We start from the raw sequence: 17714 nt of genomic DNA, 5'->3' as shown, positions 1-17714 counted from the left end.
ATTGTAATTCCTCAGTCTGTAGCAATAGAAATGTTTTCTGATTTCTGGGTGGTAATGTAGATTTCGTAGCATAAACTCGTGGCTGTGCTTTACTCCTTGAAAGGCCTTTAGTGGTCAGTTGTTGAAAACATAGAAGAATAGCTTAAAGAAAATATTATTAATTCTCTTAAAATACAAGTTTCAAATATAACCCATAGAGCTTTCTAAAAATTCAATTTTCCTTTATGGAAGAGCCTGATTCAGGTTAACAAGTTTTCTTTTTTTGTCTATGCAAAGTGTCTGGTGGTGTTCTGGATGCTCTGCTGTTTCGAGTAAAACTGTAAAAAAGCTAGATTTTCCTCCTCTGCTGGATAAATGACACTTGCTGGCCACCTGCATGTAAAGCTCTTACAGGGAAAAAAAGCTTCTCTCCAATATCTATGTTTTAAAGAATGGAACTGCCTTCATGTTTGAGTTTACAGTACCATCAGTAAAGGTGCTGAGGTTAATGCTTTTACAGTCCTTTGAAATACATCCTGAAATAAGAGAGCCTTGTGAAGTTATTCCAAACAATTTAATTTAAAGGAAGAGTCCCAGGAAAGCTCATATTTTTGGTGTGTAATAAAATATCAGGTTCTTTCTGGTTTAGTGGTCTGCTGCTCTTTTGGGACTTAGCAGGGGAAAATCAGTGATCTAAAACGAATTGTGCAGGCTGTTCCTTGGTAGCATGGTGTTAATACAGCTGTGAGCAGTGGGAAATGGAGCAATTGTCGGAAGCAATCTGTGTTCAGGGTTCTATCAGAATACCATACAGCTGGTATTTGTAATCTTTTCATGTTTCTAAAGGGGTGTCCTGAGCTTGAATTCTTCCTATGTATCCTGCCAAATCAATCTGGGCCCCTGTCAGGGGATCAACTCCGAAGCGACACAGTCAGGACACCTCCAAAGTGCCCATGGCTTGTTTTGGGAGGCAGGGATGCATCCCGGAGGAAGCTGGCTATCCTTGGTGTCACACTGTTCCAGGGCCTTCAAAGGAAGCAATATAAAGACATCCAGTGAGTGGATGAGAACTCCAAAGAATACTCAGGAAATGGTGTTGATGTTTGGTGTGCTGCATTGCTTCCTCTGAATATTGGGCTTGTCCCCAAGTAATATTGAAAGCTGCTTCTCCAACTACTCTGTCTCAATCTGAACTTCAAGCAGAAGGCTTGACCCATGGCTGTGAGACAGCCCATGACAATTCTGCAGGAGTGGCATACAGCTTGGGGTTATGCAAGATAATTAGCTCAGGTAATTACATTCTGATCAGCTGCATCCCCCTGCAGTTTCAGTTGGATGTGGTATGATTTTGCACATCCTGTCCTAAATTGTTGAGTGTTTGCCATGCTGTGGAAAAGTTTTAATTCCAATCTAATGATGCTTTAAATGATTTCTATGTAAAACTTCATAAAAACCTTCTCATACGAAAGCTTCCAGCAAGTAGGCATCAATGAGCTGAAGCTTTCACTGCTCTTATTTTGCAGCTGTGACCCTTTTAAAGGTTGCTGATCATTTATTAGATGTTTTAGCTCTAATGGATTACTTTGTGTGTGGGTAATACCACTCATGAACCCATTTATTGCAAAGGGAGCTGACAATATGTTTTTAGCCTCTTTTTGTGTACACTTCATGCTTTACTGCTTTTTCTAAACAATTTTTCAGTCTGACTTCACTCTTGAAATATTGTCTTTATTACCTTTGATGGGATTTTCATGGTTTATTTTAACCATTAATTCTGCTTTAAATTGTTCAAGTGTTGTTTTGCATTTATACTTGCTTGGATCCTGAATAAATCTAGTTTCTTTTTGCTTGGTAGCTGTTTAAACAGGCAACTTCTCAACCTGTTGTAAGATTAACGTGTAATCTTCTGTAAGCCTTTTGATTTTACACTGCTGAGTATGTGGATGCTATAATAGCTTCAACTCCAGCTGAACTAGGTATGAAGGGAGCAGTTTTAGTTCTCCTATCAGAAGTACAGAATTTAAAAGCTTCTCCAAGTTCTGTAATTTTTTTGTAGTCTGTACTGAATTTTGTGGTTTTATCTTTATGCTTCTAGTAGTGTCTATTAACAGTCTAACTAATTCTAAAGCTTTGGTGCAAAGTTTGTGTCCAGTTGCAGTTGGAGCAGATGCTTTGGTTTGAGTGTTCTCATAATTTGGGAAATGGGCTTTTTGCTTTTTTTCCAGTCCCCAGTCAGTTCCCTCATTTTAAACTGATAAATTGTTGAGCCAAGCTATTTAAATAACCTGAAATGAAGAAGCTGTTCCTTCCTTACATGTGGAAGAGATTACTTGCATTGAAATTTGTTGCCATGCTTCAGCAATCCCTCATTCCAAATACTTAATAACTACCATCTATTATTTCTCTGATTTATCTTTCGGGCCTTGAATGTTGTTTTTATCTTAAGATTTCATATCACAATTTTACATAATTTAAAATTTTTCTTCTTTTGAAATACTGTCTTCAAGTGCATTGTAGTTAGGGATGCAGATTGTTTTTAATCCCATGTTTTTATTCACATAGAAGGCCACCTTCTTGTAGCTTCCCTTGCTACAGACACTTCCTTGTTTAGTTTACTGAGCTTATTTCCTGGTCATGTCCAAACCTTGTGGAACCCTCTGGTCCAAGGGTTCTCTGTTCTCCTCCTTGCACTCATAATTCAGATAATTCTGCTTCTTTATTTACGTTTATAATAGTACTAAAGGAGGCCATGTCCTCTAGGCTTTGTTTGGGATGGGGATGTTCAGCAGAAACAAGATGGATTTTTGAGGACTGAGGGAAGGAAAAAAAGTCTTTTCAATGTTTTTCCATGTCTGAATTGTAATAATTCTTGACTAATTACATAAACATAATTTTTGCTTTATAAGTCTTTGTTAACAGAGTCAAGAAAGTCATGGAAATAGTTAATATGGTTCTGACTAAAAATGTGTTGCCTTTAGTATTCCTTCAGTGTTAAATAAGGAGGATCAGTGGTTTTAAAATCTTCCCTTAAGTGAATATTATAGAAAAAATTCTGAGTGAGGCATGGGCCCCATACAGCAAGTAGAGCTCTTCTCAGTGGGCTTGTTCTTCTGAAGGTGCTGTGAGCTCTGGCTGTTGACTCTGCAGTTGTGAAAATCAACAGTATTAATGCTTGCCAGGCCACTTGATCAGCTGGATCAGGATCATGTTAGTGGTCCAGCTGAAACTCATCCTCTTCCCCACACTCTCCTGCTCCCCTTGCCTCCTCTCCATCCTTTTGATTGGAGTTTCAGCTGCAAGTTCACAATGTCACCCTGATTTTAGTGAAGGCACAGAGGAGGAGAGAGGAATGCTCCTGGTGGAAATGCTTGTAGTGGGAAGATGATCATGAGTAGAGGACAAACCTCATCTCACTATTTCTGGGCTCTGTCGCAGTTTGTCGGAGGCTGCTCTGTGGCTCACTCTCCCTTTTGTTCGTGAATGTACAAGTCACCTGTAGATTGCAAGAGTTTTTTGGTGTCACATCAAAACCACTGAAAGGCACTCTCTCAGCCTGGATGTGAACAGGTGTCTTTTTCTATTATAGACAGAGGGAATGGTTGCAGGTGTGAAAATCCCCAATATAGTGCAGTAGGTAGTGGTTTCAGTTTTTAACTTGTAAGCTTTTAACTTTTCTCAAAAGCTTTCACATTTATTAAAATAACCTGAATTCTAGAGTTGAAGAGTTCCAGGAAATAAAATGGAAATCTATTGAAAAAATGAAGCAGATCTTCCCATGCAAGAAGTATGATTTTTTTTTTTTTATCTGAATGAGTGGGGAAGAATTTATTTTTCTGAAAAAGTCTAAATGATGGTATTCTTTATGTTCTTAATAGCTATTATTGACGTAAGCACTGGTTAGTGAAAAAACCCCAGAAGTTGAATGTTAAAAGAATTTAGATCATCCTGTAATTGAGACATTCTTTACTGTCATTACCACTAATGAAATACAGTGTTAATAGTTGTTTATTCCAAGATCATCAAGCACTTAAGCATGAATCTTATTTTCCCTTAACACCTGTGGAGAGCCAATGTCTGATAAACAACTGTGTGCAAACAAATGGAAATTGGAGAACTGCCACCAGACAATGGATTCCTTTAAGCCAACTTTATCTTTTTTCAAGCTGTCAGCAAGGTTAACACATGAGGTCCTTCATGAAACTTGGATGTTCTCAGTAAGGTATTTAATGTGCTGTAATCTCAGTACATTTATTTCCCAGCCTCTTGCCACTTGAAAGCACAGGCAGAATAATAGAATGATAGAATGGTTTGGGTTGGAAGGGACTTTCAAGATCATCCAGTTCCAAACCCCTACCATGGGCAGAGACACCTTCCCCTAGACCAGGCTGCTCAGAGCCCCATCCAGCCTGGCTTTGAAGAACTCTTACCCTGGAGTTTTAGGACACAGGGGTAGATGTTCAGCGTGCAGCAGGGTGTTATGTACCACCACAGAAACAGTCTGCTGGATTATGCTCCACCTCATGTTCAGTCATGTTGCCTTCTTTCCCCAGACAAGTGTATCAGGTCTTACCTCTTCCCACCAAATAGGTAGCCAGTTCTCCTACAGAAGAGGGGCTAAGGGCATTTGGAAAGGGCCCAGGAAAATGTGGGTTGGGGTGGGGAGGAGAGGAGCTTGTGAGGATATGTTGGTGCTGGAGAGAGTGGGTAGCGTGGTGTGTCATCCTGAAATTAGGACACAGTGTGGATGCATAAGGCAAGGTGTGGTACCTTGTTTGAGCACACTGATGAGAGTGTTTCAGCTACTGAACATTTCTGCTGTGCAGGAGAGTTTTAGTCCTTTGGTGTGGATTTGTTTTTGGGTTTGTGTGTTGTTTTGTTTTTTTTTTTCCCTTTGGTGAAGAAGCTATAATGCAAAGTGCTGAACTTAAAAAAAAAAAAAAAGGAAAATAGGGATTTATTGAAGGGATTTATTACATTCTCGTCAGGTGACATTATCACAGTCATGAGAAAATGATCTACTAAGTAGAATTTGGAACCAGAAAAGAGTTGATCATAAAATATCTCAAAGAGATTGTGAAACCCTTTGTTTTTATTTAATTGCTTAGTTTACCTAGCCCAGAAATGCACTAGGAATTGTACCTAGCTCCTGCCTCTCATCAGTAAATCTTATAGTAGATGTTTAATGCAATGAATTTGTAGAAGTTAATATTTTAATCCATATTTTTTACCTTTGCAGAAAATGATACACAAGGGAGCAAGAGGTTCATCCAGAATCACTGTGCAAACAGCTAGGGAGTGTTTTTTGGTGTATTTTATTGGTGTTTGAAATCAGATGTCGTGGTTCGAACACAGAAAGATGCAAGTTATTTGTTAACTGAATAGTTATATGAGGGCAAAGATGAGTCATGAGCTTAACTGGGGACACAATAACAAATTTTATTTTGTAAAGATGATTTTATCTTTTTAGACCATTGGGATAAAAGTGTTTATTAAATGCATTGACTAGCCCTGAGTGTGTATTTTATTTCTTTCAATGGACAACCTGTTTCTACAAGAACTTTGCATGAACTGGTAGGAGAAAAGGTAGACCAAATTTTCTTCACATGTCTTTTTAAAATATTAATCCAGATTATTAATATCCTCGGATGTCTGAGAACTTGTGTTGTTATTCATAAGATAAATTTTAAATTAGAAAGTTTGAAATAACCAGAGGACCTGGATTCAGTTTCTTCAAAGTTAGTAAAAATAAGATTGAGACATATCTGAAGTCATTGTCTTTTCAGACAGTTAGATGAAGAGGAAGAACTTACCTTTTAATATCAGAAGTTAAGATTTAACTAAAGTTAGAAGCAGAGGTTTTTGAAAACGTGTAGCTGAAACATTTTTTGAAAATGTTTATTTCATTATTATTAAGGGAAAGTAACTTTCGGGGTCTTTCGTGCTTGTTCAGTGGGTCAAACAGAAAAGCTATTTGTGCATTTAACAAAATGCAGAGAAATAGATAGATCAGCTGAAGATTGAATGTCAGTGTATTAATTTCACATTTTAGACATGGGAAGAGGTCACAGGAAACAGAAAAAATACAGTTGCTGCAAGGTTTAAGAGAGTGGGTTGAGAACTCGCCTGCGTGGGGAGTTGTAGGAGCAGCTGTGCGGGTGTTCAGGGTGTGGCAGAGTCAGAAGGGTGTGACCCACCCATTGCATGGTGAGGAGAGCAAGTCTGACTGTGGTGGAACGCTCAGATATTCATGTCTGCATGCCTGTGTCTGAGAACAGCTGAACCTGTGGCAAACCAGACGGAGTCTGTTTCAGAAATTGCAAGGTGTGGTTGTGGTTTGAATGTTATATCATCTCTTACTTGAGAACTCTGTGAACTTGCACTCACATGCTTGGAGATGGCAATGGTAGAGATGGTTCGTACTTGTCCTCTATTACCAAGGCTGTTGGATTTAGGATTATTTTGGGATCTTCAGACCAGCAGTGTAGTGAGGGACTTCTTCAATTATTCTGTTGGCTAGGAGATTCAACTTAAAAAACAGACGAAACCGAAAAACCCTACCCCTGTCCTTCAATATGCTGTAGGTAATCTTTGTATTTCCACTTGGGAGTTAATCCAGTGTCATGCCTGAGGCTGCTGGTTCCTGGGATACACCTGAAGGCACCTCTCGGAGAGGAGTCCCCTGGTATGTGTGTCCTTCAGTCCTGCTGACAGACTGTATTGGTGGTCCCTGTGTTTCTAAGAGGATAGATAGATGGAGAAAGAAGAAGTCAGTTTTATTCACTGATTTCTAGTTTGTGTTCTTCCAAAACTTAGGGACTTGTTCTCTACATGTTATAAGTAAAGCTCTGTTAGTATCAAATTATTATTTTAAAATTTAGGCATGAATATGGAAGAGACTGCAGGTAATACCCTTTATTAGTGGTTTTGTAGCTTGTTCATATGTCTATTATGTCTATTATAATATGTCTGTTATAATAAACATTTTTTCCATCTTTCTTCTTTTCATACAAAGTAGAGAAAACATAGATATGAATATAGCTGCATATTTATCTCTATTTTCTTGCTGAATTTCAGATTTTGTTTCTAGATTTATTGGTATCATCATTCAGGTGCCTTCAGTGAAGGTGTGTTAGCAGTTTGCCCCACTGCCTCTGTAAGACTATATGCTGAATCTTAGCTCAGCAGTAGATTTGTGGTATTCACTCAGTTGTCACATTCAGTTTTACTCCTGAATCCAATGATAATAAAGGCTGTGTTTTGCCAGTCTAGACCATTGATAGTGTCCTGTTAATTCTAGTTATTTCATTACTCTTTATTAGAAACAGTGCTTTCCATAAGAAGCTGTTCTGGTGGTTCTGGATTACAGCTGGAGTTCGGTGGGTCTGTCATTTCTGTTGGATCTGTCTGTTTATCTCTTTGTACTTCCTGACATTACGTAAAGTCATTTTTTGATTCTTCTGTGCTTGCTTTTTTCTTTGTGGCTTTGTTATGCTTGCAGGCAATTTCTGACATGATTAAGATTTTATTAATTCATAATCTCTGCCTTCTCTCAGCACATGAGTGCGTTTGCTTCAGTGATGGTGTTTCATTAGGAGCTTTGAGTTCAGTGCATTGGTTCCTACTTCTGCAGTTGCATTATTAATTTTGTTAATTTTTAAGTTTGATGCTTGTATCATGTCTTTCTAGTCCCAGAACGTTTTCATGGTATGTACTGTTAAGTAATAAGTTTCTGGGTTGAAACTGAAGTGCTATTTTTAATCGTGAAAGGTATAAATGGTTTGAGACCCAGTTACTTGAGGGAGCAAGTTGAGTGCTGTGGAATCATTAGACCTCTTTTGCTATAAATGGGAGGAAGCAGTGGATAGACTGCTCTCTGTAAAGGCTTCCTAAATTGAAATTAATTTCATTTCTTGTTCTAGCATATCCCAGTTTGGGTAATCTCTTGGGTGTAATGAAAGCTCTATCTCTGTATTTTATGGTAGGTAGGTGAAAGTTCCGGATGGCAGTCTAGTGTGATTTTATTCCCTAGAGCTTGAATTTTTAAGATTGTCTGTTAACTGCAAAATGGAGCTTGGATTCTTAGTAATATATTTAAAATTTCAGTGATTTCAACTTTTTAGTATCTTTGTCACTACTTAATGGTAAACCATTTTGTATGTTAGTGCATCTTATATGACCTGTGTTCTAACATAGGTTAGTATTGGGCTTGACAGCCTTAAAATTTAACTTGGCTTTTACTTGCTGACTTTGTGTGTGGAGTTAATATGCAGACAAGTGAGGTACAATTGAAAATAATAGCCTAAACAAAGAATAACCTGATTAAATAAACTCATTCATTGCTAGTCTGGTTCTTTAGGCAGTTGCACTGTTGTGATCACACTGACCTGCCCTTCCAGTTTCTGAAGCTTTTTGCCAGTAAATGTTCACTTGACTCCAGCATTAGAGATCTCAAAGATAGTCGGCTTTTATAAATTTTGTGAATATTGGTAGCAGAGGGAGACCTGAAATAGCAGATTTTGTCTTCAGTGTGAGTATTTTGTTTAAGCTGCCAGCTGACCACTTGCTCGTAGCTCCACTGTGATGCTGCCTTTGGATGGCTGAGACAAATGAGGGATCCTGGCTGATCTTGAGACGGGACCAGAGGCAGGGAACTCAGGGAAAGGTGATCATAGGAGACCTGGACGAGTTTGGCTCTTTGCATGAAAAGGGGTGGAAATGGAGTATAGGAACTTGTGCTTTACTGATTTCACTGCTTGCAAAACAACTTTAATGTTACCCCTCGTAAAGCTTTGTTACGTGCTGCTTCATCTTTCTTAGTTTCATTTTCTCTGTCTCATTTAGCCGGTTTCAAACTGGTTCTGTGGCTTACCTTGAAACTCTTCTTCTGTCCTGCACAGGGGAGCTCTTGTAGTTTCGGAAAGTTGTTACTAAAATTGACATAGCGGTGTTGCATTTTAATAAGTCCACAAGTAAACTTGTGGCTAATTAAAACAAAAAGTACAATACAAATGCTTATAGTGTTCAAAAGTGAATATAGAGGCTGTTAACATTTTTTAATAAATTGGTATTTTGTACTTGCAGTAAGTTATGGAAAACAGGTGTGTGGCTGCTCATGGATTTTACAGTGCTGTGCAAGGTGCAGGTGTTTTGTATTTAGGAATGGTGGTAGTTACCTCTGCTACCACTTTGACCAAGTCTTAGGTTTAGATCTCAAATTCTTCTTCATCTAATTTAAAGTTCTAATTAGGATCTTGTAGTATAGATCTTATTTTGAGTTACATTGATATATGTCCTGGAGAAGTGAAATAATGAGAAAAAAAAAAGTAAGGTGCCTTTTTTTTTTATTAGGGCTAAATGAGTTTTAAGAATTAATCTCTGTATAGACCTCTTTCTTTCCCTAGATTTACCTTGCCAGGCTAAAAATTATCAAAGCTGAAAGTACTTTTAAAATGACGTGAACATGGGCTGGCTAACATTTAATACCAGTTTTCAGTATTCAATATTTTTTAGTATTATAAAAAGTATTTATAAGTTTTGTCACATATAAGAGGCAGTAAATAAATAGTTCATCATAATGAATACTGTATTAATTTGTTATTGGTGTTGTATTAAATATTAGTTAGTAATTGTTAAAATATATATTGGGGGACAAGATGTTAAGGTGTGATGTAGACAGCCTATTTCACTTGCAGCTTTCTGTTCCTGCAGACAGTGGTCCTGTCTTCACCTTGTGGTTTTTCCCTTGCATTATCTTTTGTATTTGTCTGATCTCTCAGTGAAATGATTCAGATCACTAACCAGGTAGAAAGTTCATCTAACAGAAAGAAAGTGAGCTTTTGAAGCTTTAGTGAGCTGATTTGGTTTATGAGTGGGCCAGAGAAAGATCAGAAGAAGATCCAAGGAGGTTGGAGTGGTTCTGTGTTGTCAGGCAAGGGATGCATGGACCAGTCCCTGGGTCAGTGGTGTTGAGCTGCCTTGTCAAGCTGCACCCAGACATTTGGATTTCATTAGGCTTTTCACTTTCTAAATACTTCAGTGTGATATTCTGTCTCGTTATAAGAAGGGATATTTAGTTTTCTAATCACAGAATGAGTTGGAAGGGATCTTAAAGATCATCTAGTTCCAATGCCCTGCCGTGGGGTTCCATTAGATCAGGTTGCTCAGAGCCTCAGCCAACACACTTCCAGGGATATGGGGCATCCTCAGCTTTTCTGGGCAACCTGTGCCAGTGCCTCACACCCCTCACAGTAAAGAACTTCTTCCCAATATCTAATCTAAACCTCTTTCAGTTTAAGGACATCCCCCTGGTCCTATCGCTCCATGCCCTTGTTAAAAAGTTCCCCTCCATCTCTCTTGTTGCCTGTTTGGGCACTGGAAGGTGCTATAAGGTCTCCCTGGAGCATTCTCTTCTCCAGGCTGAACACCCCCAGCTATCCTAGCCTGGCTCCTGAGCAGAGGTGCTCCAGCCCTCTGACCATCTTTGTGGCCTTCTCTGGACTTGCTCCAACAGGTCCATGTCCTTCCTTTGTTGGGTACCCCAGAGCTGGATGCAGCACTCCAGGTGGGGTCTCAGGACCCTCATGCTGCTGCCCATGCTGGTTCTGGTGCAGCCCAGGACACCGTTGGGCTTTCTGGACTGCAGACACACATTGATGGGTCATGCTGAGCTTCTTGTCCACCAACATCCCCAGATCCCTTCTCCACCCAGCAGCAGATGTGCTTGGGATCGCCCCAATGGATGTGCAGACCTTGTACTTGGCCTTGCTGAACTTCCTGAGATTTACCCAAGGCCCACCTCTCAAGCCTTTCAGGGTCCTGCTGGATTGCTATTACACTGTTTTGATGAGCTAAAATTTGTGGTTTATAGAATCCTGTCTTTGTTGTTTTGTTTTGTTAGTTTAGTTTAATAGGAGCAGATCCTCTGAAGTTTGCTGTCTGTCCATTTCTCATATACAGCTCTGACATAACCTCTTGCTATTATCTTTGAGTTTCTCCCTTATGTTACCTCTGATAGGTAAAAAAAACTCCAGAAAAAGCCCTCCTCCGGAAGTATTTAGGTGCTTCTTAAAAGGTGTTGGTGTATTGTGGTTGCTGTGTGTAATGCTGTTAATAAACACATTAGACAAAATTTACCATGAAAGTATAAAGTCCACTTACAGTTTTTCCTGGGTGTGTGGTACACAGTTTGATGGGTAGAAGAAGGTAGTGGAAAACTGCTACAAGAAGGAAGAGCATAATGTGTTTAAGCATTTTAAAGACAGAGATAACATCGTAATAAATTAATGCCGTGTTTGTCAGTATCTTAATTTTCCTCAGACCTTTTTTTCCTCTTTATTGCACTATTAGCTCTTTTCTAGTAGGGTAAGAGTGACAGTGTCATATATGATATAAAAAGTACGGTTAGAGAAACAGAATGCTTGTTCAGAAATACAGGTGAAATATTATGGAAATTTAATATTTAAAATGAAATATCTTCATTTTTTTTGTAATGTTTTCAGAATAAACGTTTTTAGTATTTCACATTGGCTGATCCCTAAGAGTTTGACAGAGACTTCCCTTTTACTAAGCTGAAGTTTCCTCTTTTTCTGGAAGGATATTTGTAATAAGGGTATTACAAATGAACCAATTAAGTATGGTCTGATGCTTTTTGCTTTTCAGAAGGATGAAGGTAGTGATGCTAGTTTGAGTGATAGCCACATCTCTCCTCCTGCCAAACGTACCTCAAAACATGCTGATCCTGTGTGCAAAGACAAATCAAAATCACGCAGTACTGGGCAGCGAGAGGAATGGAGCATCTCAACTGGACAGTCCAGGTAACTGGTGCCAAGAGAAAAAGAAACTCTTGCCAATTTTCCCTGTGTTGTTAACCCTGCTATTTGTGCAGTGAGCTGCAGCTCAAGAGTGTACTTCTGAAGTGTCTTCTTTTCATGCATTTTTGTTTAGTTTAAGACTCCAGGACTGTGGATTACATCAATCCTCTCATCTCTGTTTCCATTCTATGCATATTTGTGCAAAAATAGAAAGTAATTTTATTTGAGTTCTAGGTTCTTGATACCTCTGAATTCAGTGAAGTAATTGGTATTTTCATGTATTTAGGCTGTAAGAAGACGTGACATTTTAATTAGAAAATCAGTGTTGTCATCTTTAGGGAACAGATAATGGTCAAGTTTATTTCCATTGTTGTTTCAGCCTCTTGTCCCTGTTTGATTATAGAGACTCAAGTAAATTTTATGCATTATTACCTCAGTCCAGCCACGTTTTTATAACTTGAGAGAGAAGTGATTAATTTTGTTTTATAACTGTGATTCATAATATTTTTATGAAACACTCTTGTATTCATAAGGTTCCTCACATGATTACAAGTAACTATGAGACAGTGTACACAGTATTTTCCTGATCCATGGAATTTCAGTTAATACCGATTCTTTTGTAGATATGTATTTCGTATTTATGTACAAATCAAAATCCTTCTTGTAATTCATATGTAAGAGTGACTGTAGATCACTACTGGACTGTTGTCTGCTAGGATGAAGTTTATTTAAAAACTTTGTAAATCCTAAAATAGACCTTTTTCTGTTACTTTTTTTCTCCTAAGACAGAATAAATGAAATATAGCATATTAATATGCCATGGTCACTGGGAATATATTGAAACTTATGAACATTCTGGTTCTTTTTTATAAGTGTAGACTTGTGCTGTACCTCTTAGAAATGTTAAGATACAAAAAAATGTTTAATAGGACCGGGAGAATTTAGATCATTGTGTCAAATGAAATTTGGCCAAGGTACTGAAACTCATGGTGTTACTCATTTAAAACCCACTGCAACATGTCTTTGCATCTGAGGTTTTTTGTTGTTTCTACCAAAATCCAAAGTGCTGTGCTCAAGAGTCATCTGGAGTCACTAAGACTTTTCCCAAAAGTTTGTAGCTTCTGCTGTTTTAGCCGAAGTGTTGGAATGATAATTGCCTTTGGTGAGCTATATCAAGGTTCTGTTATGAAATTTAAGGGGAAACTTAACAGTAGGACATGGCATGAAGGAATTAATAAGAAAAAGATGTTTAGATAATTCAAGGGTTTTCATATAATTGCTATTGGGCAGTTTTGTCCTCATTCCAATGCTGGGCATGAAGCAGATTCTTCAGAGGTTACATGTCACAAAGGTTTTGAAATCATAGTGTATCATGTAGCATTTTGTGTTTAAAGTTTATTTTCAACCTGTGCCTTTAGCTTGGCTAAGGAATGTTAATGTTATTTGTGTGTCTGATCTATTTCCTAGGTTAACTTCTCAGCCTGGTGCTACACTACCAAATGGACGTAGCTTATGTAAGTGTATTATAGCAAACCCTTTTGTACCTACTTTTGCATTCAGCAATTTTATGTCAGTGATATTCAGTGGCATTTATTTTTGATAACTTCACTGATTACTCTGACCATTTTGACCAGAAAAGTTACTGTTTTGGCTCAATTTTCTTCTGTCAGCATCTTGGATGCTCTCTGTGGATATGGGGATCATTTTTAGATGAAAATCCATTTCTCTTCTCGATTCAGACCTCTTGGCCACGAACTTGATATTTTTCTTAATTCTCAAATTACTGTTAGGAACTAATTTTGGCCTTCCTTGCCCAGCTGGTCTCTTTAATTACTTACTCTCCTTGCTTGTCTGAAATTTGGCCTTTTGTAGTTCTTAACATTACTTAACTCTGCTATTGCTTTAGAGAGACCTGCCTTGTCTGCAGCTCCTGCTACCTTGAACAATCTTCCTATATACTTGTCCCTTACAAACTTGCCATTTCATTGCTTTTCTCAGCTAAAACCACTTTGTCTTTCGTGTCCCTTTTTCATCAATTCAGTCCCGTTTAGTTCTGTGTTGACTCTATGTACATGTTAATTCATTTAGCATATTTGGTATTTTATTATTTATTGTGGTGCTTAAGGAGCAATCAGGAGTGGGATCTCTTTTTGTTTGGCACTGTACAGAGTAGCTGGGAAATCAGTGTGTTTTATCTCACCTTTTGATACTCCGAAAGACTGAGAATTGAAACTGTGGGCCAAGAGTGCATTGTACTATTGATGTTACCATAAAAATATTGAATGGTTATTTGAATGCCAAATTTTCATCATAAAGTAAGATTATCGTATAAGGAAACAAGCTGAAGAAATAACTTTTAAAATAACTTTGTTAGGAATAAAAAAGAATACAGTTCTTTAGATCATACTGTCCTCCATAACTTCTGATTTATTGTCCTTGCTAAGTATTCTCTTACTAATTCTTGTTTGTGAAAATGTTGTTTCCTGCATTTTTAAGTAGTAATACAAATTTCTCTTAGCTCTCAAAAGCCACCCCCTTCGAGGGGAAAAAAAGGGAGATGGGGACCATGCTTGCATAAACGGAGATATAGAAGTCAGAAAAAGTTGTCGGTCCAGGAAAAACAGATTCGAAACTTTGAATCAGAGTTTATTGTTTGATCAGCTAGTAAACAGGTATGTGGGGATACTTCAGTTGTATTCACAATTAATGATGTCTTAAAATTAGAAACCCCTGTGTTGCAGTGCCATGTCTGTTTTACTGTGGGGATGCACTGAGACAAACTAGACTGTGGTTTGAGTTACAACTGGTCTTTGCTGTCACTGCCCATGGTATCCATGCTCTAAACGCAGAGCACCCTCCCAGGCTTTCATTGAGGAGGAATCTACTCTGTGTTTACACCTGGTTAAATCTGTATGTTGGCAGTTACTGCAGAGTGCCTGACATGCTGTAAATCCACACCCTAGTTTGTTTCTTGGTAACCTGTTTATGTAGTGATACCCTAAATGTGATGTAAATTGGTGATTAGCAGCAGTGCTCGGAAGCTTTCTAGATTTTGCGTGTATGATTTTGATCATAAAATATCAAAAGTTTGTAGCTTTCTTTTTGTTCTTGTTTTTTTACCATCTGTTAGTAATTCACATAGGATGGGTGTCACTTTTTGACATTTACTGTGCAGACAAAGTAGGTCAGACAGGGAGGCACGGTCTGGTCTGAGCATAGGAATGGGAACCAGAAATGCTTTTCTTGAAATATTATTTCTGTGTGGCCCTGGGCAGGTCACTTAATATGTCCCAATCTTCCCACCTGTAAAACAGGTTTTAACAGTCACATCTGTGAGAGACTGCTTTCTCTAGTGTTGAAAAATGATTTAAACATAAACATTCAATTACTAAGTGTGATCTTTATTGTTAAATGTATTCCGTTGATCTTTTAATTATTTTCTTTTTCAACTTACTCAGTAACTATCTAGTATCAGCTTACAAATTTATGTTAAGTTACATTTATTTTTCTAGTTGCAGTTGAATCTCCCTCTTCTCATGAACAGTAGGAAAAAGTCTACCATGAAGATTGTAATTTGATAAGATCATGGTACTGAAGTCCGTATATGAGCTTACACTGATAACAGTGTGCCCCATAATCATTGGAGGTTTTTAAGAACAGGTCAGACAAATACCTGTCAGGAATGATGTAGGCATTCTGTAGTTTTCTCTTGCCTGGCAGAGCACATACATTTTTACGGGTCCCTTCCAACTGTATTTTCGTTGATAGCAAACTGCAGCGTGATTTTACTTGAAGTGGTTCTGTCATACATCAGATATTTTAGAAGAATTGCTTAAAATTGAGAGGAGCTCTCATAATGAAATCTTCAGTTTACTGACTTTTTTCACCAGAACTTCCACTGTCTTCTCTCAAGGCAGGATTTCACCCCTTAGATTTACCTCTAAAGTGCTGGGAAAAAAAAAAAGGAAGTGAAAGTTTCTGCCTTCTGACAATTACTATACAATTATAGTATAATTCCAGTGGAAATCTACTATAATCACCATGGAGAGCAGCAGTAACATGGTGTTCAGGACAGGTGGCCAAATAATTGACTTGGCCTGGTGAATGCTCTGCTGTTCTCTTCCTTAGCAATGAGGCATCTTGGCCAAGGTTGTTATTTATATACCACCATTGTTTTGACAGCTGTTTACAAATACTCCAGATAATGAAAATGTAGACTAATTAAATAGATGAGAAATGGTGGTGAGGTCAAATACTGAATGATGAAATTCTAGGTATGACTGATTTAACACAAAAAAAAAAAATCCTTTTTTTTTAGTGTGTTTTTGTGGCCAGAGTAAAAAATTGTAAAGCTTATGGGGTGGAGGCATTAATTGCATTCCCAGTATTATAATTCTGTAGGTAAAAAGCTTTACTTTCTTTTTTTTTTTTTAATTTTTTTTTGCAAATTTAATCTTACCTGACTTCCAGTGTTAACATTTAAGCAGTCACAAATTTATATGTCATGATTTACACTGAGCAAAAATTTTTAAAAATGTTTTTTAAAATGTTACAGCCTCATTTGAATCCCAGATTTTAATAGCATCAGCATTTCTCCTTTTGCACACTTCTTAGTTTATATTCCGTAGGTTCATCTTTCAGTTTTATTATGGTTGGTTTTGTAGTTAGTTGATCGACATCTTAGGATGTTAGATGCTGTGTAAAAAGTTCTGCATGCTACTGTTTTAAGGCTGATTTTTTTAATCTTTGTGTATTAATTGCTGCATGTATTTTAGTACTGCTGAAGCTGTCCTACAGGAAATGGACAATATCAACATCAGGAGGAACAGGCGATCGGGGGAAGTAGAACGGCTACGGATGTGGACAGACACAGAATTTGTAAGTGCAAAGTGTCCCAGCTCTTGGATAAAAGAAGTATCAAGGGGGAACATGTTTGTTTTTGCGAAGACCACATATTTATCTAACTCTGTCTAAAAGGTTTCTGATTTTCCTCTGTGGACAACATTAAAAAACCTGATAAACTGAAATTCAGAACTAAATTCATGGATATATACTAAAATATGTTTTCTTTATTGTTAAATTGACTATCATGCTCTCATGATGTGCTGTGGTGGTTCTCCTTTGGTTTGAAGCACACTCTGATAGCCTAGAAACAGGACCAGTGACTGTCATCTGCTTTGTTCCCTAAAACAGCTTGGTACTGGTGTTAACTGTATTAGATGGACTGAGTACTATTTGAGAGACTTACTTTAGCACCTCTTAGAGGAGACTACTTCTGTAGTCTACCTGTGGAGAGCTATGCTGGAAAAACATTTGAGAACTACAGATTGTGTGGAGCATTACAGAGTATTCTGAGCTGGAAGGGATCGAAAGGATCATCAAGTCCAACTCTTTAAGTGGATGGCCCATACAGGGATCAAACCTGCAACCTTGGCATTATTGACATCATGCTCTAACCAGCTGAGTTAATCTCAGGGTATTACTGAACTGAGGGATAACACTGTGAGGGACATGGGACAGTACTGATGGGAGTGCATCTGTGTTTTATTCCAGGAAAACATGGATATGTATTCTCGAGTGAAAAGGAGGAGGAAATCACTGAGGAGAAACAGCTATGGAATTCAGAACCACCATGAGGTATCCACAGAAGGGGAAGAAGAAGGTATGGGTTGTACAGAATTGTAAGGGCTTGTCTGAAATCCTTGCAAAACAAAGTTCTCTGTAGTATAAGATAGCAATATATTGCACTATGGAGAGCAGAACCTGGTTTCTGAATGTTTGTTCTACATTTCCTTACTCCTGTTTTTCATAAAACTAAGTAATTGAAGCTTTCTTTATATTCCCTGTGACAATCCTCTGGTGGAAACCAGGATGTGATGAATGTAATCTACAACTATGTGTGTTCTGAGTGAGTTGATTTTTCTC

At 37.9% G+C, this 17714-nt stretch overlaps 1 protein-coding gene across 3 annotated transcripts in view; it reads left to right on the top strand.

Moving 5' to 3' along the window:
• The window catches only part of ATAD2B (ATPase family AAA domain containing 2B), a 73920-nt gene that overhangs the window by 4138 nt on the left and 52068 nt on the right, over positions 1-17714 (top strand). For 2 of the 3 annotated variants that reach the window (XM_050316133.1, XM_050316132.1), the window contains exons 2-6: positions 11638-11792; positions 13257-13303; positions 14308-14461; positions 16565-16667; positions 17343-17451. In XM_050316133.1, the coding sequence (XP_050172090.1) occupies positions 11638-11792; positions 13257-13303; positions 14308-14461; positions 16565-16667; positions 17343-17451 (568 nt within the window). Of the gene's footprint in view, positions 1-11637; positions 11793-13256; positions 13304-14307; positions 14462-16564; positions 16668-17342; positions 17452-17714 lie in introns of those variants that run through there. The other variant, XM_050316134.1, reaches the window with a different exon arrangement.

This window comes from Myiozetetes cayanensis, unplaced genomic scaffold (assembly GCF_022539395.1).
Source record: "Myiozetetes cayanensis isolate MyiCay16 unplaced genomic scaffold, myiCay2020 scf2-11, whole genome shotgun sequence".
Classification (NCBI taxonomy): Eukaryota; Metazoa; Chordata; class Aves; order Passeriformes; family Tyrannidae; genus Myiozetetes; species Myiozetetes cayanensis.
Note: the sequence above shows the minus strand (reverse complement) of the source record. Positions and strands in the feature narration are given on the sequence as shown.